We start from the raw sequence: 25,926 nt of genomic DNA, 5'->3' as shown, positions 1-25,926 counted from the left end.
TTTAGGTTGGCAAAGACCGTTAAGATCAAGTCCAACATTAACCTAGCACTGCCAAGTCCACCACTAAACCAACATCCCTAAGCACCATGTCTACCTCTTTTAAATACCTCCAGGGATGGTGGCTCAACCACTCCCCTGGGCAGCCTGTTCCAGTGCTCTATCCCAGTGTAGAACTCACAGCATGCTCATGCTTTAGATGCTCAATGTGCACATGGGCTGTGGGGCAGAAAAGGCCACCCCAGCTGCTCCAGAGACCTGAGGCTGAACGGCAGGGCTGGGGTGAGGGTGGGCTCTGCCCCCCAACCCCAAGCAGCTGTCCATCTGCATGTGGGGTTTGTCCCCAGGTGAGGCTTTAGCAGCCCCTTTCATTTCTCCTCCTTCCCCCAATTCTGCCTCTCCGTGCCAAAAGCTTCAGTGGTGCTTTGTACCAAAGAGGCCCCAGGCTCACAGGGCTATGGGTCACAGACCTCTGCAGAGCAGACAGGACAAAAACCAGATAGGAATAAATAAAGGAATTGCTATTCAAGTTAAAACACATTTGGGTCGGGCTGAGCTGCCCCATGGGACCTGAGGTGTGTGGGGCAGCTGGGGGCACAGGCAGGCACATGGCAGCATTCTCCTGTTTCTGTTCCTGTCCTGCACAAGACAGCCGCACTCCTGAAATGCCATCTGTCGCTCAGGCCCGCTGCACTGCATTGCTCCAGCACCACTGCCAGGCCCTCATCCTGCCTGGGTGCCCATCCTCGATGTGCCACCTGGGCTGCGATGCACAGCCCCGCTCCCAGAAAATGAGGGCAGGGTCCCAAGTGCTTCATCCCTTGCCTGTCAGGGACAAGTCGTCCAAACACTGCCAGCTCCTTGGGATGTGGTGCAGGACCTCTCCTGGGCTGGTTGTTCTGGAGAGCACGTGGACCCATGCCAGCGGCACGGCACAACACTGCTTGGTGGCTCACACTGGAGTCCCCAGGGTGGTGGGTCAGTCAGACGACGTGGCCGCCTTCACTCAGCCACCTGGGCCGGTAGGTGGCATGGCCCAGTGTGCTCTCAGCACCCCATGGGGCACCAGGGATGTCACCCAGCTTGCTGCGAATGAGGTCTTGCAGCTCCTGGTCTCCCAGCTCGGTCGCTGCAGCAAGGGCCAGGAGGAAGTAGGCTGCTGCATCCTGTTCATCCTAAGCATAAAGGACAGGGCAGGCATTAGGAAGTGGTTTAATTGAAGGTCACAGGGTGTAAGGGAGCTGGAGCAGAGCCTGGTGGTTCCAGGCAGAACCCAGTGACACCTGACTTCATTGAAATGGGCTCTATATAGTCACAGCTAAGTGCCAGCACTTCTTTCCAAATTGCCTTTCCCCTTCAAAACCTGGTTGTGCCAGCATTGTGTGCATTTATTCTAAAGCTGCAGATAGGATGGAGAGTCACAGGATGCAGCTGCCTACATGTGTGGCTGCTCTGCCAGCAGATGTGATACTCCACCTCCAGCTCTCTGTCAAGACCAGAGAGCTTAGCACAGCATCATGGAAAGGTTTTCTACCTTCAGTTTGTGCAGGGTCAGGTTGCCAAGGTGGCAATACACCTTGCAGTAGTACAGGGCCTCTCCAGAGCACTGCAGCAAGGGGGGGCGCAACACAAGCGTCTTCAGGTAGCAATCTTCTGCCATCTCATACATGTGCAGAAAATAGTAGACTGTAGCCAGGCGGTGGAATGCAACCAGCTCTTGCATTTGATCTCCTGGAAAAGAGTCGCTGATACAGTCAGCCTGCATCATGTTCACAATACATCCCCTGCCTGGCGTGCTGAGCTGCTTGGGGATGCATTTGCTCAACAGCCTGGGGGCACAAATATCTTCATAAGGAGACAACAGGGCTTGCAGATGGTTCAGAGAAAACAGAACCATGGGCAGGGCTGCTGATACCAAGGCTGGAGAGATTGCCCAGGGAGTATATGATTCAGCCCGGGTATGTCTTGGGTGTTGGACAGGGCTATTACAAGACTGGTTCCACCTCAGACACCTATTCTGGCATTTTGCCCATTCAAACTATTTCTGTAAAGGGAAAGAATTAATTAATCAGAAGAGCCAGGGCAGAGACGAACTGTTCAGTCCCGTGCCTTCATCAGACCTCCTGTGCAACAGCCCTCTGTCCAGCTGGTCCCACCACTACCACTGCAGAGCACTCCCAAGTGGCTGTCATGCAGCTTAAAAGGGGAAGTGGCCTTAAAAAGATGATACAACTTAGGATAAGAATATGTCCAGCAGTCTTACGAAAGCAGGAGATCTCCCTTTCACATGCACACTGTTCTCATCCAGAAAAGCAACTTCATCTGCAGGAGCCAGTAACTGCCCACACCCTGCTGGTGTGCATCACTTACCGACCCTGATGCTCAGCCTGGCTGCCAGTGTGGCAAACTCCAGTGCCTTCTCGTAGCCCTGCAGCCCGATCTGCAGCTCTGCCAGCTTATTGAACAGGCGTAGCTCTGTCTTAATGGCCTTTAGCTTCCTGGCCAAGGGCACAGCTCCTCCCTGAGGAGAGAGAACAGTGAGTCCTTGCTGTTCCTGGAGGTATTGGTACAGCACTGCCCACAGAGAGGTGACCGAGCAGCAGGAGATGGACCAAGCACTTGGTGTGGCAGGCAGACAATGTGGTGGTTGAGTGCTGCAGGTTCAGGTTCAGGTTCTAGCTCCTTATTTCCCTTGAAAACGAGCTTCACATCCCAGAGCATGGTTCTCAAAATCTAAGCCTCACATCTCTGCCCTTCCTTAGGTGCCTGAAATTCTGACTCTGAGCACACGTCCCTGGGAGCAGCCAGCTCACACCTAACACTGCCAGCATTTGTAATGTAAAGACCCTATTCCCACCTCCCAAATGATCTCTGTGGTGAGCTGCAGCCATTGCAAAATATGTCTGCACTCCTGGTTTCCCTCCTCCAGCAATGTCTGCACTTTGGCACACTCAAGACCACCCCATTCCTCACCACCCCCTATCCCTCCAGCCTGCAGCCAGCGCTGCGGCAAAGCTCCCCATGGCCATCACCTTGCAGGGACACAAGGACAGAAATGTTTGGAGGGATCAGTACCCTATAAAACTCCACTGCTCGATCTCTGTTTCGACTGCCATTAAAAAAGGTATCACCTGCTTTTTCATAAAGATCCATGGCCAAGGAGAAGTCATCCCATTTCAGAGCAGTCTGAATGGCTGCCTAGAAGGAAAGGGAATTGCAGTGAGACTTGGAAAGAGACATTTGTGCACAGACTTTGGCGTGATTAAATAAAACCAAGTCATCATAAACATGAGCCCCTGCTCCAAAGAGCACAGAGACAGGTTGGCCAGCAGGTGTACGGGGCTGTTGTGCTGAATTTGCAAGTGATGTGTGTAAAGATGCAGCCAGGAGCCAGATATCCATTCTTGTGCAGGGTCATTGCGACAAGCTGATCAGCTGGGATATCCAATGGCATCAGGATTTAGAGTTGGGACAGTGTGGCCAGCAGCTGTTCCGGCCCTGATCTGTCATTGGTGTGGTGGAGCCAACGTGAAGATTGACAAGGGGAATGGAGAGCTTACACAGGGAAAGGGCAGAGCCAGCAGGAGGGTGGGCAGGTATGCTAACTTCTGGAAAGGACCGTTTTGTGCCAGTTATGCACTTGGCCCGGGTGCCACCTTCCAGCCATAATGTGTTGTTCCTTACACCATGACAATTTGTCATTGCCAGTGACCTCGCCTGGGAAGGGGCCCCTCAGTGACTCAGCCCTGCTGAGACGTGGCATCTATGGCCCTTCTTAATGGGAGGACATCCCTCCTTTAGCGCCTGCCTCCCTGCTGAAGCCACGAACCAGGGAGGCAATGATGGCTTCTTATTATGGGCCTCAGATCTCCCTTGTGAACACCAGGAACCAGGCTGACACCAAAGCCATCTATTCAATTCACCCATGTTCCTGAGCAGCCACCCTGTACCAGTAACTCCCTGCCTCTACCCCTCTGATTTAGGGGCATGCTGGTGTGACTGATGGGAAAGGCTCCTCAACTTGTTCCCACCACTGTGTACCTCAGTCACCCAGCCCCACCAATTCAGAAATGCTTCTGGGTAAGAGAGTGAGGATCCAAAACACCCTCTACATGTGTCCAAGCTGGTGCTTTGCTGGATACCCCAGTGCAGTGCAGCCCCAGCAGACCCAACCAGCCTTCTGCTCTGCTTACTCTGGGCACGTGAAAGGATTTCCCATCTTTTAATAGAAGCTGCTCCCTGAACGAGGGAGCCTTAAGATTTTATGAGCTGCTCTTCCACTTCGCAGCTCAGCTGCTAAAATAATGCTACAGATGGAAATAAGGCAGTAGCCTTCTACTCCAAGAAATCTCCTAGCACTTCCCTGGCACCCTGTCCCTTATCTATGCGTATTTCAATGGGAAATGGTCACCTGGCACCTCTACCTTCCTTTGGCACCCCTGCATCACTTTCTTACTGAATAAATTCACTTACATTCACCCAAGAACCCTCTAAACCCAGCGTATGGAAAGGAAGATAAGAAATTTAGTGCCAGGTAGTGCATAAGTGTAAGGCAACAGCTCCTCCTTTTAGCAGCAGGTTCACACTGTTCATAACTCTCCCTTCCAGGTCCTCCAGCCCCAAAAGGCTCCTACCAGGATGCTGTGATGGGAATACAGCTAGACAGAGTGGGAATGGGACAGCACCAGCCACGTTCTCCATACCTGAAAGTACATTTCCACCAGCTCATCTTCCTGCATAAGATAATAGAGCCTTCCTGCCTGCAGCCAGGCCTCTGCTGCTTTCACAGTCTCCTCAAGGTCAATGAAGATCCTTAGACTCTGCTTGGTGCAGTCCAGGGACTTTCTCAAAGCCCTGTGATGGTAACAGGCAAAAAGCCATTACAGACAAATCACAGGACCCCCTGAGCAATCAGCTGCAAAGCTATCACAACACCTGCCCATTGGCAAACCCATCTTCTCCTCCTACAGTTGCCACAGGTTAGAGACAAATGGACAGCCACAGTTCTGAGTAATGTGTCCTGGTAAAATCATGGAAATCTCCATGCTAAGTGGAGACTAAGGACACTATACTAAGTGCATGTGTGCGTATCATCTGGCAACCTCAGCCCAGCCTGGGACCCCAGTGCATGGCACAGCCCCAAGGTAGCCGGCTCCCAAAAGGGCTGCTCCTCACTCCTGCTTGTTTCAGCTGATAAAGAGGGTTTTGTCCAGGTCATCTGCAAACCCTGTCTGTGCCCCTACACTAAGTCACTCCCAGCTACACACGGGAGCATAGGCAGGGAGTGCTCTCACCTTCATTTTCCAGACAGCATCTGGCACTCAAACTACATCACTGCCCATTGTTTGTCCCTCAGTGCAGCCAAGGAGGCAGATCTGTGGCTAAATGTGCAAGACCTTATAGCCCCTTTCAAGCCCCTGGACACTAGAGGACAAAGGGACAAGCAGCAGGATGAGCCAGGCGGTTGGACGTGCTGCCTGCAGAAGGCAGCTGTGGCAAGGGGCGCACTGGGCAGTGCCCAGGGCATGTTTGTTTGCTTGGTGTCTCGCCTGCTGGCAACGGGGCTCCGGCTGTCCTTCGAGTCCAGGGAGTGGGGTGCTTTGTGATCTTAAATAGCACTGTTCACATGACAGGCGTCTGCTTCCTAAATGCCTTCCCTCTGAACTCACTGCGACCTAGCATGGGAAGGTTAACGTCCGCGTTAATGACAGCCCCTGCCCATTTGTCCTTCTAGGACACAGGAGCCAGCTCCCCGCCATTTGACACATTTGCCTTCAAAGACCGAAGCAAGTCTGTGGTCTGTCCAAGTCTCTTTCCCTCCTCTCCCACCTAATCTAATCAGTCACCTGCATGTGTCAAGTGGGAGATTGAAAGGTGAGCTGATACGGAGTCTTAAATACCTCCCCGGGGGAAATATTCCAGCAGGGATAGGAAGGGCAGACTCAGCGGCTGGAGGCTGAAGCCAGACATTCAAATAACAGATAAGGAACCTATTTTTACTGGTGAATGGTGGTGATTAATCACTGGAATAAGCCTCCAAAGGAAGCGATGAATTCCCTGTGGCTGGGTCCCCTCTGATCAAGGCTGGATGTCTCTCTGGAAAACTGTGTTTGGCCAGACCCCAGTTTTGTCCCAGCTGTCGCAACACTCTGGTTGACATTGAACCGTTCCCCTTTACACCGCACAGCAACAGCTTGCAAATCTATCTCAGCAGCAGGTTAACCAGCAGCCTGCCTGAGGGCAGCTAGAGCTACCACACACCTTCCCCACCTCTCTCACCCCAGGGACACCCCAGGAAAGCCACTGCTCTTGCCCTGGGTGAGCAGGGACCCCTCTCTAACAGCATCTCACAGCCACAGACAGGACTTACTCAGATGTGCCCAAAGCCTGGTAGAGCTGGCTGAGGGCCTGCAGGACATTGCCTTCCAGCTCTCTGTCCTGCAGCTGTTGTGCCAAAGATACCCAATGCTCATGGTAGGTAACGCAGGCCTGGAGACTGGGGGACACTTTGCTGTAGAAATGGCAGAGACACTCAGTGATGTGAAGCTGACCTGCATGGCACAGGGAAGGGAAAAGGACAGATCAGGGGACTGCGTTAGGGACCTGACAGGGTGCTGCACAGAGGTGAAGGCTGCCCTGGCTCCCGGCAGCAAAGCTGTACTCACTCCTCACGTTATGCCACTTCAGGGCAAAAACTAATGCCAGTTCGTAACAGAGTTTGCCACCTTCCACCCTCTGGCTGTTCACCATGGCCTGCGCTAGCCACAGCAGCACCTGCACCAACTCCATCTCCAGGTCTTCGCTGCTCTGGAGCTCAGTGTAGAGCTGAGCTGACTGGAGCAGGTAGAGCTCAGACAGCTGGCTCGCCCCACGCGAGAGGCTCAGCTGGCCCAGGTTAGCCAGGGCAATAGCCTGGTTCCTCTTGTTCCCAGTGTCCTTGGCTTTGTGCAGGGCATGGAGATAGTTCTCTGCAGCTTTTTGCACTTGCCCTTCCCCTTTGAGGGCAATGGCCAGGAGATTGTGCACCGCTCCACCCTGAGTCACGCTGTCCGTCCTGTGCAGAGAGTGCAAGAGCTGCCACATCATGTCTGCAGCTGGGCCTGGCTGGCTGTGCAGGAGATACATCCAAGCCAAAGAGAGGGAAGACTCGAAAGCCTCCTCCTCACCCATCAGTCTGCTGAGGGTTACAGCCGTGGCTGCATAACTAACTGCCCCATCCAACGCGCCATGCTGGAGGTACATCCTTGACAAGATGGCACACAACGTCCTCTGCATGGGCACAGCTTTGGTCTCGCAGGAGAAATGCAGTGCTTGCTTGAGATAGAAACAAGCCAGTGCTGGGATGCTGCTCCTCTCCGGTTTGCTTCCCAGGAGTTTGGATGCATTTTGGAGGATGAAGCCAGCTTTCCAAATAGGTGTTGGTGCCCCCTTGATGCCACTGGGAACAAACAACCTGGCGGAGGCCAGTGCGATATTTGGCAAGTACTTCTTCTCATACAGGTAGCTCAAGATGGGGGTGGCATCCAGCGGCACAGAACTAGTGTCCGTGCTGAGTAAAGTGGCGGTGAGACATTGAAGATGCTCAGTAAAGGGCAGCACTTCATCGGTTTTGCCCAGTTGTAGGAAGAGCTTGACAATAAGGAAGCAGACCCGTGCCTCCAAGGGAGCATTACCCACAGCAACGGCTTCCCTCAGGATGTACATCATGACTTCCAGCTCATTCTCAGAGCTGAAAGAGCGGCCAGGCAGGCAGACAAGCAAGGCCACCATTTTTCCCAGTAGGGAGGAGAACTTGGGCTTCATGTTCTGTTTCAAGTAAACAGAGGCAAGGTTCACATGCAAGGCAGCCAGCAGGGGCAGGTCCCCAAAGCCCCTGTCCATGACACTCATGGCTTCCTCAAAGTAGACTCGAGCCTGAGAGAACTTGACCTTTTTGATGCAGAGCTTACCCAAGAGGAAACAGAGCCTGACATGAGCCCACACTGAATGAGTCCTCTTGGCCCAGTTCCTGGACGTCTCTAGGTACAAGACCAGCTCATCCTCATCAGAGAAACCATAAAAAGTGGAGTTGAGGAAGGAAAAATTGAGATCATAGAGGCTCTGGAAACTGGGTACATAACTGTCTTGGTTAAGGAAGGTCAATATGGGGTCAAACACATCAGCATCTTCCATGTGTCCAGCATTCAGGTCAATAAAAAACTTGGGATCATCAAAATCATCCAGCTTCTCCAGGAGAACATCTTCCAGTGTAGCAGGGGCTGATTCACTCCCTGGGCTAGACAGCTCGGAGGTACTAGTTGTAGCCAAGTCATTTATTTCCTCCCAAGACTGGAGCAGCTGGGTATCTTTATAGCCACGAAGAACAGCCTCTGGAAGGGACAGGCAAACCACCGTGGGATGTTTTCCCATGTCAACATCCACCCCCAGAAGTCATCCTAAAAGCATCCCATTCTGTCTCCCCCACATACTCACCTGATGGCACCTTCGGGAACATGGCTGTAGGTTCAAAACCTTCTACACGAAGAGAGAAACAGAAAACAAAAAGACCAAAGCTTTGGTCAGTGCTAACGTGCAGACACAGTGCTCAAACCTCAGAGAGATTTTCTGCTGCTCTGCTAAACCCCAGGCATGTATATGGAGATCGAGCTTACTTCTGGCCACAGACACCACATGCAGCTACGGTTTCACCCCTCTGTCTACTGGGGCTGGGCTCTCTATAAGACCATGGACAACAGGTTTTAGCTAGTGGTGAGGTGAGCACCGGTAACATTATAGTTACCTGGGAACAAGCAGGTCTTATTTTGCACGGGTAGAGTTTTATCAGGTTTTTATCTCTCTTAAGATCCTTGTTGTGTCTGTTCAGAGGTTTCAGGTATGTGGTTATCTCTGACAGGCTCTACCTCAGGCTCACTGCATCTGAGCCGGATGGCCTGGCAGGTCCCCTGGACCCTAGGAGATCCCAAGGTCAGCCCTGCACGGCCACATTGTGCTTCTAGGGAGTGAGAAGGCAAGAAATACAGACAGAGGAATTAGACATGGTGCAAAAGCCACACAGCAAGCACAGAGAAACTGAGAAAAACCCCCAGGAACCGTGCCCTCCTGGCTCCTGCTACGGGCATGGAGATGATGTCACCTGCCACTTTAGCTGTGCATTCCCCTCGGTAGACACCCGAAGGTCAGACAGCAGCAGGGACCTGCTGTAGGCAGGGACCTACAACCAGGATCAGTGGAGAGCAGCATCTGCCAGGGTGAAGCACAGCTGAGGAGCTGCCCTGGAAGCAGAAAAGACCCCTACACACTGGAGTGTGGCAGGGCCCAGCTCCTGAGGGTATCTACAGCCTCCATGACCAGCCTGAGCAGAGGGTTTGGAGGCTGTCTCAACCACAGCAGTTATTACCGTTGCAAAGCCCTGAGCAAGGAGCAATCTAGACACTGCCCAGCATTGCTCTCCATGGGGAGCCAGGGGATTGGGCACATAAGGAGAGGGGAAACTTACCCAGCCGGTACACGGAGGTGATGTCTGTGCGTGCCAGGTCACTGAGGAGGGTGGTGAAGTGCTGCTCGCCACCATTGCAGGGGATGCGCAGGAACAGGGATTTTTCTTCTTCACTCAGAAACACCAAGCCCTTTCCCCTGGGTTGAGGCAGACATCAGGAGAAAACAGTCAGTGTCTCCCCATCCCATGACACTACAGCTGTCCTGTGGAATGAGATGGACTTTCCTGTCCCTCCTCTTTCCCCCACCAGAAAAGCTCTGCTCAGAAGCCTGGACACCTTCCCCATGAGGGCTCTCAGATCCATGTTCTCCATGGAAGAACCAATGGATATCAGAAGGAGGAACCTATTGGTCTTTTTTGTCTCCAGAAGTCCTTTCTGAGGCCAGGGCATCATCTGATCTCCTCTGAGTTCTCTGTAGTGTCAGAGAAAAGTGCCCAGGACTTACCTTGAGTAAGCCTGATCCAGGAATGCCCAACAGACCTAGCAACAGGTTAAGACCTTGTTCTCCCTCCCACACACTCTTGGAGGAGAAGTGGTTTTGGATGGATATTGAACTGGAGCTATGTCTTTAAGTCATCAACAAAGACAACTACCTGGGTCATCAGAGTGGGGTTGTGTCACCCTCCCTCCCCAGACAATTCCTGTCTGTATCCTTGGGAGGGTGTTTAGTTCTGCTCAGTAAGGAATGGTGCCAGTGGTCGTTCCAGCTCGACATCCCACAGAAAGCAAAGGGGCAGAAGGAAGCAAAGCAGGACTTGGTTTCCTCGGCAGTCGTTGCTCTCCCCACCCTTGCCAGACTCAAGCCCCTCAGACAAAGCTACAAAGTCAAGAACACTTCTAGGCAGGACTGTGAAGCCACCTTGTCTTGTACACAGATGTCTGGGCTGCCTTAGCATAGAGCCAGGTTTAGCCCAGGGCCAGATCTCTTCCTTTCCAAGAAGCACCTGAGGCAAGTGAAATACGATTGCTTTGTCTGAGCAGGGACTCCTCCCTGCTGGCAGCAGAGCCTGGCCAAGGCTGCTGGCAGACCCCAAATGGATCCTCCATGAAGGCCTTGCAAAGAAAATTATCCAGCCTGGACTCTACATAGCAGTGTTGAGTTGGGACCTGGAGTTTTCCCTTCACTTTCTCCCAAGTTTAGTTTAATCTGGATAGTAGCAGTAAACTTACAGAGGTTCGCAAGCCTCAGGACTTATGTATCGGGTCGGGACAAAGCCGATGCTCCCACTGCTGAGGGATTTGCCCACAAACCATGGAAGTCCTGGAATGAAGAAGCCAATGACTTCTATGCCATCTCCTTTGGAGAAACTCAGTTCATCCCATGCTGCTCCTCTGTGGTCCTCTGTGGCTGTGCACCTGCCTTTGACTGGGAAACCAAAACAAACAAGGGTGTTTCAGTGTGTGGCTCTTGTTAAAACTCCCTCACTGGAAAAGATTTGGGCAAGGAGAGACCATGATTTCAGCTTGAGAAGGCTGCCGCTGTGGCTCCTAAGATTTATTGTGCTCTCAGACTCAGATACCTGCAATTTCTTCCCGAGAAGATGATTATAACAAAATATACAAGAGGCGTGGATAAATACCACATAGCCAGACTGAAACCTCTGAGAGCTGCAGTATGGAAGGTGGCTGGAAACACAGAGCTTCACAGAACCTGCACTGTCTCAACTCCCTGCTAGAAATGTCCATCGCACTACGCACCAAATTCTCACCTGTGTGACCCCCCATGTCCAGCATGCTCTGAACAGTGCCCATGTCTGGGCACAAATGGCCTGGGCTTAACAGGTGAATGGTGGGTACAGATTTCATATGCACACTAGTGGGAGCCTAATTATTTAAAACCTCAGTCCTGAAAAAATTAAAGGAGAAGTAAAATTGCAGTAGAACAGAAAAACCCAGTGGCAGAAGGATGCCACCAGCTGCCCACTGTACTCTGTGTTCCCCAGATCATCATTCTAAGAACATGCAATTTGCAAGCTCTGTTCTCCATGCAGGAGTCCAAAGATGCAGTATTCCCTTAGAGCACCTTGCAATGGAGTGTTGTTGTCAGAACAAGGGATGGGCACTTGGCATTTGTGGCCAAACTCAGGTTTGCAAGAGCCATGCCCTTCCCTGGGAAGGGCAGCTGCCTTACACAGGTATCACTCACCAATTGTCTGAGAGGTCGTCCCACTGATCTCCTGGGAGATGCCAAAACTCACAGCATAATTCTTCAGGAACCACCTGCAAGGCAAAGGGTAACCACACTGGTCCTCTCTGAGCAGTCCTGTCCTCAGGCCAGCACCAGGGATGGTTTCACACAAGCAGAAGAGATGTTCTGCTCCCTGGGAGTGCCAGAGCTGCTACGTAGCATGGCCAGAACGACCCGTCCAGTAATTCCCTGTAATGGTGCTACTGGGCACAGAGGGCAGTTTGCACCTCACGACGGCAGCCTGACACCACATGGTAAGAGCCAGATAAATTTGCCAGGCTGTAAGGAGGGTTTCACCGTGTGAGTCCAAGAGGAGCTGTGAGTGTGGAGGCTCAGCCAGGTGTCCAGCGTGAGGCCCCACTTTGACTGGCATTACCTAAGTCTCAGGCTATGCTTTTCCTCCCAGTTACCACCTGTAAATCACAAACAATCTCATGTATGACCTAAATCAATATAAGAATGATATCTGAAGTATGTCCTTGCCATGTCCCATCAACAGACCTTGAATTGGTTCCAGTGGTTGTCTTGATGCATAATCTATACCTTCGCAAAATTGTGTAGCTTTTGCCCATTGCCAGAGGCAAGAGCAGTTTCTCACCCCAGGCTGGGTGCCAGCTCATGCATTAGGACCAGCCCTATTTTTTTTTAATTGAGCCTTATTAATTGGCCAGTCTACTTACTGGTAAAATGGGTGAGGTATTGGCTCCAGAGCTGTCACAGGCACCAGGCCTCGCTGACCTGTCAGTAAGGACATCCCTTCCCACTTAGACTCCTCTCCAACATTCTTCACATGGATCAGCTCATTCCTGTAGAGCTGCAGGCCTTCCTCTCCCTTCTGCTCCGGCTGCCAGGCACCAGGCACAGCTCTGGAAAAAAAGTTACCTGCAGAGAGAAAGAGTCATGCCCAGGTCAATGACATCAGTGCAAGACATAGCCCAGCACGGGGCTACAACACAGCCCTGCTGAGATGTTTTGGAAGAAATCCCTATATATGCAGCCCCTTCTCACCCTCCTGGAGCAGCAGACCCATATATATAGTGGCCAAGCGATCTTCATCCACAGTAACTCTGATCTCTGTGTCCTCCATCAGAGCACAGTTCAGCCAATAGTCCTGGTCAAAGAGAAGCTGCTCCAGACAGCTTCCCACATACCCTAAAAAAACAAGAGGTAAAGCAGTGTTAGCACCTTCATTCACTGGGCACAATGAGGTGCTCTTTGGATGCCTCCCAGTCTGCCATCTGCAAACACTGTGAGGCAAGAGTCTCTAATTCTGCCTCCAACCCCAAAATGCAACACAGGGATTACCCCAAAGGCACCCTCCTGGGTCTCTTTCACTGATCCGGGTAGTGGTTTCATAAATCTGTAGATGGACACCAAGGTCTTCTAATTCATATTCTTCAACTACCCACCCTGTTACACCACTGTTTTTTTGGTGTCAAAGAGTACCTTCTCAAAAAATGCTTCTCATACTGTCTGTTTAGACCTCCCACACCTTGAAAACATTACCTAAAGTCAGATACGTGGAAAACTTCCAGACTTCTTCTAGGGTTTTGAAAGTGAGGAGGAACCGATCCTCCTGTGCTTGCATACAGACCAGCCTGGCTGACAGCTCCTAGACACAGAAGACAAAGCAAGATTAAGGGCACTCCTGGGGACTGTGACAGGGGGTCTCCTTTGTCAGTGTGGGAATAATATTAGATGCTGGAATGAGACTAGGCATTCATCTATCAGCATAGTTGAGACCGAAGCTGTGTGAGTTGGTTGCCTGGGGCTAAAGGCAGGGTGCTCCAGCCAGCTGAGTCCTACAGCCAGGGGGGATGGAGCACCCGCAGTGACAGCTCCCCATGGTGCAGCAGTGGGAGGGTGAAGAAGCTCCATCATCTCCTCCAAATCTTTTCCCCTGTGGTGCACACCAGAACCACTGTGCTTTTGAAACCCAGACACCTGAACCATACCACGTGAGGGCTAATGTTCAGTCAGCACAGGCAAAGCTTCCAAACTGCAGCTTTGAGGCTGAAAGCAGTCCGCTTGCCTCGAGGGAGAAGCTCTCCTTTCACTATTGCTGGCACTACTATGTCTGCACTGTTCCAGGTCTTCTGGGAAGCTCTGCAGGGAGCCCTAAGGGCCTATGGCATTAAAACCCAGCGGGGGAGGAGAGTTCAATCCAGGAAACATCTCTATACCTGTAGTGATTTTTCTATATGAAGCCAAACACTCTGAGAACCCCTATGCATGTCCAGGGATGCCACCTCCACTGGGGACCTGAGTCTGGTACAGAGCTTTGGTGATCCTGGCCCTGTGAAATGCTGGCTATTTAGACTCACTCCAGGGCTATCTGCATGATCCCTCAGGCAACTTGAATCCTCCAATATAAGGCTCCTGACATGACGCTCATCTTTGCATCTGCCTCTCACCTCTTACCAGCCCATTTCCACCATCATTCCAGTCCCCTACAGAATCTCCGTGTGCAGGAACATACCCCGCAGCAGCCTTGGAGGAGCTTCTCTTTCTCAGCTGGGTTTGGTGTCCCATTACACCAGAGGCATCCCAGTATATGCTCTGCCCTGCCAGGCTGGGGCTCCTACCTTGAACAGGGCACAGACATCTTTGTCATCACTCTCCAGGGCCCACAGCTTCTTTCTGGCTGCTTCCTGGAGCTGGGAATTGAGGCATCGGGAGGAGCGGCTTTCAACGGAGAAGAAGAGCGAAATCTCTTGAAAAGGACATGTGCAGGGTTAAGGGGGAGAAGGAGCTCCATGCCACACAGAGCTGCCTCTGCCGCACTGCCTCCCTGCAGCCAGCCCCACCAGTGCCTCCAGCCCTCGCCTGGCTGTGATGTTCAAAGAACACAAACCCAGCTTGTCATCCCCCCTTCGGCAACAAAGATGAGAAGCTCCACAGGTGATGGGGGCTCAGTTAGCTGCGGTGCCAGGCCTTGCTACGTTCAACCACTGGAAATCTGGGTGATGCCAAAGACAACATCTTACCTGGTGGGAAGCTCTCCCCGACAGCCAGCAGCACCAAGGAGGTGTCCGGCGAGCCTTCTGCTGCTTTGGTAGCACAATTGTTTGGTTCTGATGCTCCAGCCTTACCTAGCAAGGAGCAGGGACACGGAAGAGCTGCTGTCAAATTTTGTGACAGAGGTCTAGGATATTCTGCCTAACCACGCCATCTGAAAGCAAAGCACGTGGGTTGCACTGCAGATCTGGCTGGGGATTGTGTGAATCTGGTATCACCCTAAAATCATGCTCAGGGTTGGAGGCAAGATCCACGGGACTGCTGTGTCCTAATTATATGATAGCCTTGATGACTGGCTTCTTTCCAGTGCTGGAGTAGCTTTGAAGTGAGGGGACCTTCCCTCCTTGCTCTTGGGACAGACCCTCACTGAGCAGATCTGCTAGAAGGAAAATTCCGTGACACAGAGATGTTTTTGGAGGACACCTCAGAACAAGAGTGTTTCCTCAGCACAGGAGAGCCGAGGGCTTACAAAACTCTTTGCTCATCAATTTGACAGTCAAAATGGGATTTTCTCCCTTGCCTGCTTTGGTCAGTATCTGAAATCCAAGCTGCATTCTCTCTGCTTCACACATGGTCAACTATTGCCATAGAGGATTCAGGAACTGAAACTTTAGCTGGTAATTATGTTAATGAAGGCTGAGGCACATAAAAATCCAGTTTGCTTTTCCACAGCTGCATTTGGCTGTGGAGGGATAACAAGATTAAAACCCAATTTTTGTCAGTAATCAGATTGGACTTGTAAGACAAACACGTACCCGGAGATCTGGAGCTGGAACGTGCAGTGGCTTTTGTAAGTCACTTCTGTGACCATAACTATACTCCGCAGTTCTTTTTATTGAGACAGCTTTGCCACTCAGTCAAATAAACTGTTATTTGCATGCAGAATTATAAACCTTATTTATAGTTAACAGTAGAAAGAATGGCCCAAGGCTGGACATGTAATGAATGAGCTTTTCTTCGAAAAAAAAAAGGCTCTACATTTCTCAACAGCTGATTTGAACACACTTAACAAAGGACTTCATCCAGCAACTCTGTCCCCTTCCACACATGGGGGAAACGGAGACGGGGAAGTGAAACGAGCCAGAGGCAGAGCTAAACCCGCAAGCTAAACTGCCAGGGCTGGGCTCGCCTGCCGCTTGCTTCACTCCTCCCTCCCTTCCCCTCCTCCCTGCATCCCGGCAGATCCCGATGGGCTCCCCCGAGTTCAGCAGCTCCCGATGGGCAGGGGCTCAGTCCCCCTCCCCCAGGGACAGGTACCTGATGCCATGGTCTTCTCCTGCCACCATTTTCCCCGGCGCTCGGCTGCGGTGTGCTGCAGGTGGTCCCAGCAGGGCAGGAGCACAGGTGAGTGGGGGCAGCAGGACTCACACTCTTCGCCTGGGGAAGACGGGTGGTGGAGAGAGACATTTGGATCCCCAGCAGGATGCTCCCTGCCCAAGAGGTCTCTATATGAAGTGCTGAAGGAGGTGGCAGGTCGGACACTGGTCATGCCACCTCTGCCAGCAGAATGACACAGCATGCTGGTGGGTCTCTGCAGAGCCAGGCAGGGGCCAGGGCTTGCTTGGGTAAGAGAAGAAGTGGATTTGCTCCCCACCACACTCACCGATTCAGTATTTATTTTTGTTTGGGCCAGGCTCAGAAAGGGAACTGGGAACTTTTTCAAGAGACCAATTGAAACTGCTGGTGGGGAGTCATTCCCAGTCGTGCCAGTGACTCATTTACCTCCCCGGTGCTGAAATATTTTGTAACAGTGGGCAGGAAACAGCCCCAGCCCAGAGCCCAGCGCGGTCCCAGCTCTTGGGGCCACACTCCTGGCAGCTGGGGCTGACGCATTGGTGGCACTCGCTGGCACCTGCTCTCCCGAGGGACACGTGGCCACAGCCACTGGCCCTGAGCCACCTCCCTCCTCCAGCTCGTTAGCACAGCCCCATTAGCTCATTTAGGCATGCCGGTATGAGAATTGTGCCTTGGGGTCTGGCAGCACCCCATGGGCTCTGCGAGCTTTGCGATGCTTGGGGTGCTCCTGGGCAGCAGTGGCAGCAGAACAGGGGTGGCAAGGGGGTTCCTGAAAAGCCAACAAAAGTGTGGGAATAAACCAACTCTCTGAGTCATCCTCTTCCCTCCCCGCCCAAAATGCCCTGCCTTGTTCCCCACGCACCCAAATCTAGTGACACAGCAAGCGTCCAGCAAGAGGAGGGAACACCAGGCACCATCTCTGGAAAGGCAGGCAAGCAGCCATAGGGAGCCAGCGCTCAGCGCCGGAGTCTCTCCAGCAGCCCCGGCAGTGGGGTGAACTGCAGCCACCGGTTTCGCAGCCCTGCTCAGACAGACCAGGGCCATGGCATCCCCACAGACAGCTTACCTGTGCATCCCAGGGACAGCTCCTGGTGCCAGGGGGTCCCCCAGCAGCAGCCCATGTGTCCAGCAACACCACCAGCCGCAAGCCGCAGCGCGGGCAGGGCGAGCGTGCTGCTCACTGCCCGGCCGGCACCGCGGCTCGGTCCCAGCCCCAGCCCCAGCCACAATGCACAATGCGCCTTTTGACCCGGCACCGTCTGCCGGCGAGGCGGGGGCGATGGGCACAGCGTCAGAGAATGGTTTGGGTTAGAATCATAGCACCGTTTAGATTAGAAAAGACCTTAAAAACATCAAGACCAACCGTTAACCCAGCACTGCCAAGCCCACCACAAAACCGTGTCCCTAAGTGCCACATCTACATGTCTTTTAAATACCTTCAGCGATGGTGACTTACCCACTGCCCTGGGCAGTCTGTTCCAATGATTGACAACCCTTTCGGTGAAGAAATTATTCCTAACACCCAATCTAAACCTCCCCCGGTGCAACTTGAGGCCCTTTCCTCTCACCCTATTGCTTTTCCCCTGGGAGAAGAGACCGACCCCCACCTGCCTACAACCTCCTTTCAGGCAGCTGTAGAGAGCGATAACGTCTCTTAAGGCAGGACCTGCCTTTCACAAACCCACGCTGGCCGGGCCTGATCCCCTGGTTGCCCTGGATGTGCCACGTGATGGCATCAAGATGATCCGCTCCGTAACCTTCCCCGGCACCGAGGTCAGGCTGACAGGGCTGTAGGTGCCCAGATCCTCCTTCCAGCCCTTCTTGTAGATGGGCGTCACATTTGCTGACCCCCAGTCTGCTGGGACCCCCCCCAGTTAGCCAGGGCCGCTGACAAACGATGGGAAGTGCCTCGGTGAGCACTTGTGCCAGCTCCCTCAGTGTCCTCGGGAGGATCCCATCCAGCCCCAGAGACCTGTGTGTGCCTGAGTGGTGCAGCAGGGCACTGACCATTTCTCCTTCTCATTCTGCTCCCCATCCCTGTCTTCCAGCTCAGGGGGCTGGGGACCCAGAGAACAACTGGTCTTACTCTTAAAGACTCAGACAAAGGTGGCATTAAGTACCTCAGCCTTTTCCTCACCCTTGTTTCTCCCCGCATCCAATAAAGGACAGAGAATCTCCTTAGCCCTCCTTTTGTTGCTAATGTATTTATAGAAACATTTTTTATTGTCTTTTACGGCAGTAGTCAGATTAAGTTCTAGTTGGGCTTTGGCCCTTCTGATTTTCTCCCTGCTACATCTCTGTAGTCCAGAGCTGCCTGCCCCCTCTTCCAAAGGACATCAACTCCTTTTCTCCCTGAGTTCCAGCCCAAGCTCTCTGCTCAGCCAGGCTGGTCTTCCCCGCCGGCTCATCTGTCGGCACACGGGGACAGCCTGCTCCTGCGCCTTGAAGACCTCCTGCTTGAAGACTGTCCAGCCTTGCCGGAGCCCTTGGCCCTTCAGGGCTGCCTGCCCAGGGACCCTGTCAGCCAGGCTCCTCAACAGCCCAGTCTGCCCTCCACAAGTCCAAGGGGGCAGTTCTGCTGACCTCCCTCCTTCTCCGAGAATGGAAAACTCCATCATTTTGTGATCGCTGTGCCCGAGGTGGCCTCCAGCCATCACATCACCCCCCAGCCCTTCTCCGCTCACAAACAGCAGCTCCAGCAGGTGCCGTCCCTGGCTGGCTCCCCCGCCAGCCGTGTCAGGCAGTTCTCTTCCACATGCTCCGGGAACCCCCGGACTGTTCCCTCTCTGCTGTGCTGTAGTTCCAGAGACATCTGGCAAGTTGAATTCTCCCAAGAAACCTTTAAAGACCTTGTTCCAACCCTACTGCCACAGGCAGGGACACCTTCCACCAGGGCAGGTTGCTCAGAGCCTCGTCCAGCCTGGCCTTGAGCATCCCAGGGATGGGGCATCCACAGCTGCTCTGGGCAACACCACCCTCACAGTGAAGAATTTCTTCCTTATATCTAATCTAAATCTATCCTCTTTTAGGTTAAAACCTTTGCCCCTTGCCCTGTCACTACAGGCCCTAGTAAAAAGCCCCTCTCCATCCTTCTTATAAGCCCCCTTTAGGTACTGAAAGGCTGCAATGAGGTGTCCCCAGAGCCTTCTCTTCTCAGACTTTCTTCCTAGGAGAGGTGTTCCAGCCCTCCAGTCATTTTCATGGCCCTCCTTTGGATGCTGTCTAACAGGTCTATGTCCTTCTTGTGCTGGGGACCACAGAGCGGGGGGGGGGGGCGTGTCTCATCCTGCTGGCTGGCATTGCTGCCCTGTGCTGGCCCCACCACTGCCCTGGGCTCTGCTCTCACCCTTGCCTTTGGGATCATGTTGCTCAGCCCACATGGCACATTCCTCTCATTCCTCCCACTGGCCGTGGCATGGGAAGCCCCACAGTCTGCAAAGCCTGCCTGAGCTTGCAGCTGGCCCCCGCAGAGAGCTTCAACGCTGGTCTCCCCCCAGCTCCAAAGACAACCCTATTGCTGACACTGCTGCAAGCACCTGCCTCACCTGCAAGGACAGCCTGCTGGGGCTCATCCAGCATCCTCCATCCGGGGTGGCTGTGCAGCTGTTCCTGGACCACCGTCCTGCCCGGCCGAGCCAGCACTCTCCCTGTCTCACAGTGAAGGCAGCTGGCAGTGCTGCCCGCTCCACACCAACCTCAGCAGAGCGGAGCTGCGTCCAGGCAAGCCACAGGTGAGTCCTCTGCAAGCACAGGCACTGTGGGCTACTTTCAGGCTAGCAAGGCTCATCTCATCTCTGAGATCACAATTGTCTGGACCACAGATGCAAACACCAGGAGAGACCGAAATGGGTGCTGTGCAGGATCCCTTGGGCAGCCCAGGATGGAATCACATTCCCTCTTCGCTCACATGCTCTGACCTTGCCCAGCCTCCAGGAGCAGGACTCAGGACTGGCTGTGTGGCCTCACTGTGCTATGGATGGCGAATGTCCGCAGAGCATCTCTGGGGAAGAGCAACACAGCTCCTGCAACATAAAACCCAAAATGTCTGGGGAGAAAAGTCACAGATAGGGAGGTCTTTCAAGGATAGACTTTTACTTCAGCAACCACTCAATGCCAGTGCCACCACAGCAGTGACTTGTTTGCTGTGGTGTGCTGCAAGAGCATTGCTGGTCCTCCCAGCTCCCTTCAGCTTCTCCAGAGTAGTGAGTAATTACTCCAGTGCGTAATTTCTCACCAGATTCCTGTGCTGTGATGGGGGCTGCCTGGCACCACTGCAACACTTCTAAAGCAAAGCACGAGGAGTAGCTAGCTGCAGGATGGGCTGTGGCAGGGTGGAGTCCATGTTCATGGGGCTGGCTGGCAAACTTACAACAAATGGGAAGTCAAACCAAAAGGCTTTGCAGGGAGGGTTGCACTGAGCAATGCACCAGCCTGTCTGCCCAGGAGATGGTTTAAAGCGTGGGGATTTCTAGTCCTCATCAGGGGAAACCAGATGTCAAAATGTTGGGGTTGCCTGGAGAAGGCACCGTCTTTCTCATCCTCCTTGTTGCAGCTCACCTGCCCTCCTGAGCCCCAGACATTAAGGTGCAAAGCACTGCAGCTCTCTCTTGGTGTGCTAAAGTCAAGCTGACGTTTCCCATGCCAAGCTGCGCAGCCGTGGAGACCTGCACGAAGGTGAGCGGCTGGGACAGGCCGGTGCTGCTCTCCCTGTGGCAAGGACACACTGTCTGTTCCAGTTGCATGCTTGTGCTAGAAAGCTCCACGTTTAGAAAACTCCCCCAGTCGACAACAGGATGCTTTGAAGGTGCAGGAACTGGAGGGGGAATTCAGATCCAGGTGCGGGTTTCGGCCTGCCTGTGCTCAGAGCACACAGCCCAAGTTTCTGTGATGGAGTCAGGCCCATCTTTACAGGAAAGATGTTGCTGTTTTGGGCCCATGTTGTCAAAGTGGTCAGCACTCAAGCAGGGCAGGTGTTTTCAGAGAAAGCTTTTTGCTTCACTCAGAATGATGTTGGTTTTCAGCAATACCTGCTCACTGATTAGTGTCAAATTATTCTACCCAGGGGAAAATGTTTTCTTAAATCAACAGTACGTTATGTTTCATTTTCTAAACAAAAATGTCCTCCTTTGTAGTTTCAAAATTTCTTTTTGCTTTTAAGTTTACCTAGATAACTTAAGTGACCAAACCCATCCTTCTACAAGCAAAGGTATCAGCCTCTTCTTTGACCTGAAATGGAATTTTCCTTTTGGCCAGCAACGCAAAAACCTCCCGTTCACTCCTTACCCTGCTACTTACTACCCCTGGATCTTCGCTGGAGAGCCCCCATTGCTGCTGCTGAAGCCCTCAGCCTGGCCTCACTGGAAAAGCCTGGTCAGAAGTACAGAAGCAATTTCCCAGGGGTCTCAGCCTGTGCTGGCTGGGGGTCTCTGCCTGTGCCGGCTCTCCAGAGTCTCTGCTCCCTTTGCAAACCTGGTGTAGCCATGCCAGCTGGGCAGCCTCTGCAGAGCACCAGCCAGCCACGCTTCCCTCCCCAGGGCACAAAACCAGGAGGCAGGGCGACTGTCCGGGCAGTCTTTGTCTGGTGGATGTAGCTGCTGCAGACACTGTCGGTCTCCAGGGCTGTCATCCAGCAGCACCCCTCCCTGCAACAATATCCCCTTTCCTAACTCCAGCATGTCTGATGTGATTTCTCCTGTCCTTCTTCTATCGGTTCCTGGGTACAAAAGACCCAAAACAAACCATTTCCCTGGCATGCTCATCACCACTACGTCTGAGCCTCAAATTCTGCCGGGACCAAAAATGCAAACTCTCTGCCCCAACCTGGATTTATGCAGCCATGTCCCTGCACCGGACTGCTCCAGCCACCTGCAACCACCGTCCCGGCTGTGTTTGCTCAGCTGGGGACGAAGGGCGCAGGCATGCAACCGGCACCCAGCAAGAGATCCAGCACGGCGGCTGCAAGGGCAGAGCAGCGCAAGCAGCTGTACTGACCTGCTCCTCCACACGTGCCTGTGTGGGGCCCCTTGCTCTGCTCCCCAGCACCGCTTTCCTCCTGGAGAACTCTTGGCCACAAAGCTCCAGCCTCTCCAAGCCAGGTCCCCCAAGGGAACGCTGCCGGCGCCGGGACACGGCGCGCTCCCGTGCGTGTGCACAGGTCTGCGTACGTGTTTGCAAGGCGGGCGAGCGTGCCCAGCGCCACCACTCCCTCGCACAAGAAAAGGAATTTCTTCCAAGAGCAGCTTATCATCTTGGGAACCTCCGCTTCCCAGCAGAGAGGTCAATGAGTTACCCAGAGTTAAGCTGTAAACAGCCCGGCACGCTGGCAGGCTGCTGGCTCCCAAGGGGAAGCATGAATGCCCAGGCACCACCTTCGCCTGGGCCCTGCGGTCAAGGGCAGCAAGGCTGCCCATGGGCACGGTGTCAGGGAGCAGCTCAGGGCTCTGCTCAACCTGAGCGTGATTGCAGCGGCCGCAGCTCCTTCCCGTTGCAAGCAGCTGCTGCTTTGCATGAGCAGCCTCTCTCGGACTCACCTGTCCCCTGCGCTCAGCCCTGGTGCTGTGTCCTTGGGGCTCACGACCTTCCGTCCTCACGGTGCACCGACTGCCTCTGCTACAGCAAAGCCCCAGGGAGAGGCTTTACCTGCCCCACCGCACGGGCATCCCGGGGAGGTGGCAGAGGCTCAGCTCTGAAACACCCTCCTTCTCTGACAGAATGCAAATACAGACACACAGAACAAGAGATCTGTGGACCCAGCAGTATTTGTGCACCCTGGCTAAACTCTGCAAACAGGGCAAGCAGAGAAAAACACAGTGATCTTTTTTTGGGGTTTTTTTGGTTGTTTTTTTAAACAATGAAAGAATTAATATCAAGCTTTTCCAATATTCCTGTTTCCTTCTGGGAGTGCTCAGAAGCTGACCATTCCTTGGCAGGTTCAAAACGAAGCCTCATTGCTTTTCACTTTGTTATTTAAAAATGAACCTGAAAGAAAAAGGAAGTCAGCCCAAACCTAACAGCCTCATTGCTTTTCACTTTGTTATTTAAAAATGAACCTGAAAGAAAAAGGAAGTCAGCCCAAACCTAACGTCAGTCGAGGAAAAAAGCAAACAAACAAGATGAAAAGTTTTGTTTCAGGTCAAACAAACTCCTGTTCCATGTTTTTGATTCTCTGGTATTGGGGGGGGGGGGGGGGAGGGGGGGGGAGGGGTGGCATTTTCTGCGGCCGGGGGGAGCTGTGGGGACACTGGCAGGAGCAAGCAAGGCCAGCGGGGACATTTCCTCATTCTTGCACTCTGCTTTTGCTTTCACCCTCTGCAAATGGGTGCAGAGCAGTGATAAGCACCTGCCCGCACCATGCCCTCTGCAATCCTGGGCCTCCAGGCAGCTCCCTAGTGCCTGCCTGGCTGCTCGGGTGGTGGGACAGGAGTATGGGGGAGAGGGACATGCCCCATGTACCTCCACCGTACCTTTGCATGCCCCAGACCAGGTGGCGTTGAGACAGCATCTTTCCTGGTGTGCTAGCAGCTGGGGGCAGCTCAGGAAGGAGAGGGTTCATGCACTGCTGCAGGACACGGGAAGCACAATGGTTCTGCAGCAAAACTGGTGCAGCAAGTCACTGAAATGCAGCCAGACAGGGCTGGCTTTTGAGATATTTCTTTTCGCTGATGGCCCTCACTCAAGACTTTTCTTCCACCTCCAAGACCCTTCTTACTTTTCTCCATCCTGTGCTGCACACGGCAATCCAAAGCTGCTGCCTGCACGCGGAAATTTGCTCCATCCTGCAACCAAAGGGTTAAGTGGACTCTGGGGCTGAACTAAGCTGAACTCAGCGCTTAATTTTCAGAAATGCTGAGCCCTGCTCCTCTCACATTGTTTTCAGCCAGAGGCAGAGGAAGTAAGTGCTCTTGGAAAAGGGACTGTGTGTGTCGGCTGTGCCTGGGAGGGTCTGGAGGCTGGGACCACCCTTTGGCACATAGAGCAGCTGCCCCCGCGCCCAGGAGCTGTGCCGGGAGCAGCCCAGGCTGCTGCTTCGAGGTCTCCTCCCTGGGATTGGGGTGTGAACCCCAAGCATGCTCCCTGCTCCTGCCTGCAGCCCTCTGAACGCGACCACCGCTCCAAAGGCAGCAGTGTGGTGTCACCGCCCAGGGGAGCCTCCAGACTGCGCGGAGACAGAGCCAGGGAAGTGGAGGCCACAGATAAGGCATGGGAAGGAAGAAGGAAGGACCAAAGCTAGCTAGCTGAGCTCCAGGGTTTGAAGATTGCTGCAGCGCCTGTCTGGCACTGTGTTGCTGGGAGGAGCATTCTAGTTCAGCCCTGTGCAAACATCTTGGGTTTTGTCCAATTCAGCTTGCAGGAAGGTTTGGGCTCGGCAGGGAAAGCCCTGCTCTGATACTGCATGTGCAGGTGTCTCAGAGGCACCGGTTTCGCTATAAAGAGCTTAGCGATAAGGTGTAGGAGAGCAGCCAGGAATAGCAGTCACAAGCGTGCAGCCCCATAGTGCTGCCTCTCAAGGCCTTTTCGAGCTCTTTTGATCATTGCATCCCTTCCTCGGCCAGCCTGCCCACAGCAGGCACCGCTCCAGCAAGCTGCCTTGCTGAGCATCCTCGCCCAGGCAAGGGCAGAGCTACAGCTACACCTTCCAGCACCATCCCTGCTCCAACAACAGCTGCAGGGGGGGGGGGGACAGCCACAGCATCACACATCACAGTAGCTTTTAGGCACAGGACTATTGGGGAAAACCTCTTTCTTCCTCTAGAACAGCTTCTTCCAAGGTTGCAGAGGTAGCCCAGACCTCGCATCCTCTGCGAGATCTGAGCTAACAGCTGGTGAAACCATGATGCGCCCTCGGGATACTCCTCCCAGCTCCCTCTGACTCCTGTCAGGTCCCTCCTGCCTGCGCTGTGACAAGGCTGCAGGGACGAGGGGTGGGGTGCCAGGCTCTGCCCCACAGCAGCTCCATCCAGCGCAAGGATGCCTGTGCCCCAGCGGAGGGCACAAGGGGACACGAGATCTGTCCTGAGCTTCTGAAGTTCCCAGCTTGTCCCACCTCCCCAGGCAGCCCAGTCCCAGACCCCCGGCTCTCCTGGGGTAGAGTAGGTGCTACTCTCCATGTCACCTGCAGAAGAGGATCCCTTCCCACCACCCCTCTAGCCAGTGCCGACCCTGTAGCTGTTGTGCCCCCTCTCACCCCCAGCATCGCTTTCTCAACATTTCCACTACCATGATGCCTGGTCCTGCTGTGCACCCACCCAAGATGGCCACCCCCCCAGGAATCAGCCCCACAAGGACAAACTCACAGCTGGCAGCCAGATCCACCCAGTCTTCGCAGCAGAAGAGGGTCCCCAGGTGATGAAAAGTGTCTCTTGGCCACCTGATCTCTCTTGACTGATGTCAGAGCTGCTGCAAAGAGGTCCCCCAGCTCCACCCTTCCTGCTGCCCCATCCAGTCACAGCTTCTCTCCTTGGCTTCTTATCCCTGCTCTTCTCCCAGGCTGGAATTATTTCAGCCCAGCACTGGCCAGAACATTAAATGGCCTTAACCCTATCAATAATGCAGGAGAATTGATGGCAGGTAGCTTGTAGACAGCTGCCAGCCTCAGAGGGGCACTGAGACCTCCCTGAGCATGGCCAGGCAGGACCTGGGGTGTGGATAAATGCCCGCAGCCCACACGGGGGTGGCGAGCTCAGGCAGGATCTGACTGGGAACCCTCCTGCCTTGCCCACCTCTCTGGACCTGGAGACCTGAAGGGGCTCCTCTCTGCTGGCCCAGGTGAGGAGGCTGCTCACCAGCCAGAGGGACACAAGGAAAGCACTGGCTGGACACAGCTATGTGCAAGCAGCCATGTCAGCCTTTGCACTGTGGCCTTCTATGTGCTGGACAGGTTTTCCCATGGGGCAGCAGAGGACGATGTCTCTGATGTGTTCCCTGCATGCT

General features: G+C 53.7%; 2 protein-coding genes across 9 annotated transcripts; one reads left to right on the top strand and one right to left on the bottom strand.

Annotated features, from left to right (window-relative positions):
• Positions 1-497: 497 nt before the first annotated feature.
• Positions 498-22,605, bottom strand: SH3TC2 (SH3 domain and tetratricopeptide repeats 2). 8 transcript variants are annotated; one of them, XM_056349493.1, is made up of 20 exons: positions 21,988-22,075; positions 20,554-20,703; positions 19,542-20,018; positions 15,958-16,077; positions 14,670-14,774; positions 14,268-14,395; positions 13,189-13,294; positions 12,691-12,834; positions 12,363-12,564; positions 11,641-11,714; positions 10,665-10,860; positions 9,494-9,630; positions 8,470-8,511; positions 6,663-8,366; positions 6,368-6,548; positions 4,701-4,851; positions 3,073-3,195; positions 2,368-2,518; positions 1,532-1,728; positions 498-1,172 (listed from the first exon to the last, which is right to left on the bottom strand). In XM_056349493.1, exons 3-20 carry the CDS (start codon positions 19,573-19,575, stop codon positions 981-983), a joined length of 3,987 nt encoding a protein of 1,328 aa, XP_056205468.1. In that variant the 5' UTR covers positions 19,576-20,018; positions 20,554-20,703; positions 21,988-22,075; the 3' UTR covers positions 498-980. The 8 variants fall into 8 exon arrangements, with proteins under 8 accessions (XP_056205468.1, XP_056205469.1, XP_056205467.1 ...); XM_056349494.1 differs by lacking the exons at positions 20,554-20,703; positions 21,988-22,075 and adding an exon at positions 22,527-22,605; XM_056349492.1 differs by lacking the exon at positions 20,554-20,703 and having other exon boundaries at positions 21,988-22,126.
• LOC130153971 (uncharacterized) lies at positions 15,911-22,843 on the top strand. Its single transcript, XM_056349499.1, has 2 exons — positions 15,911-16,044; positions 21,155-22,843. Exon 2 carries the CDS (start codon positions 21,833-21,835, stop codon positions 22,841-22,843), a length of 1,011 nt encoding a protein of 336 aa, XP_056205474.1. The 5' UTR covers positions 15,911-16,044; positions 21,155-21,832.
• Positions 22,844-25,926: the final 3,083 nt, after the last annotated feature.

Source organism: Falco biarmicus, chromosome 8, assembly GCF_023638135.1.
Source record: "Falco biarmicus isolate bFalBia1 chromosome 8, bFalBia1.pri, whole genome shotgun sequence".
Taxonomy (NCBI): Eukaryota; Metazoa; Chordata; class Aves; order Falconiformes; family Falconidae; genus Falco; species Falco biarmicus.
The sequence above is the reverse complement of the archived record's forward strand: the minus strand, read 5'-3'. Positions and strand labels throughout refer to the sequence as shown.

Bases quoted from the DNA above. Each gene is read 5' to 3' on its own strand.
- LOC130153971 (XM_056349499.1), top strand. From the start codon at position 21,833: ATGTCCCTGCACCGGACTGCTCCAGCCACCTGCAACCACCGTCCCGGC.
- SH3TC2 (XM_056349490.1), bottom strand. From the start codon at position 17,117: ATGGGCTGCTGCTGGGGGACCCCCTGGCACCAGGAGCTGTCCCTGGGA. The intron at 10,861-11,640 runs GTGAGTGATACC...TTGGTTTCCCAG, and splicing joins GACGACCTCTCAGACAATTG to TCAAAGGCAGGTGCACAGCC. The intron at 4,852-6,367 runs GTAAGTCCTGTC...TTACCATCACAG, and splicing joins CAGGCTTTGGGCACATCTGA to GGCTTTGAGAAAGTCCCTGG.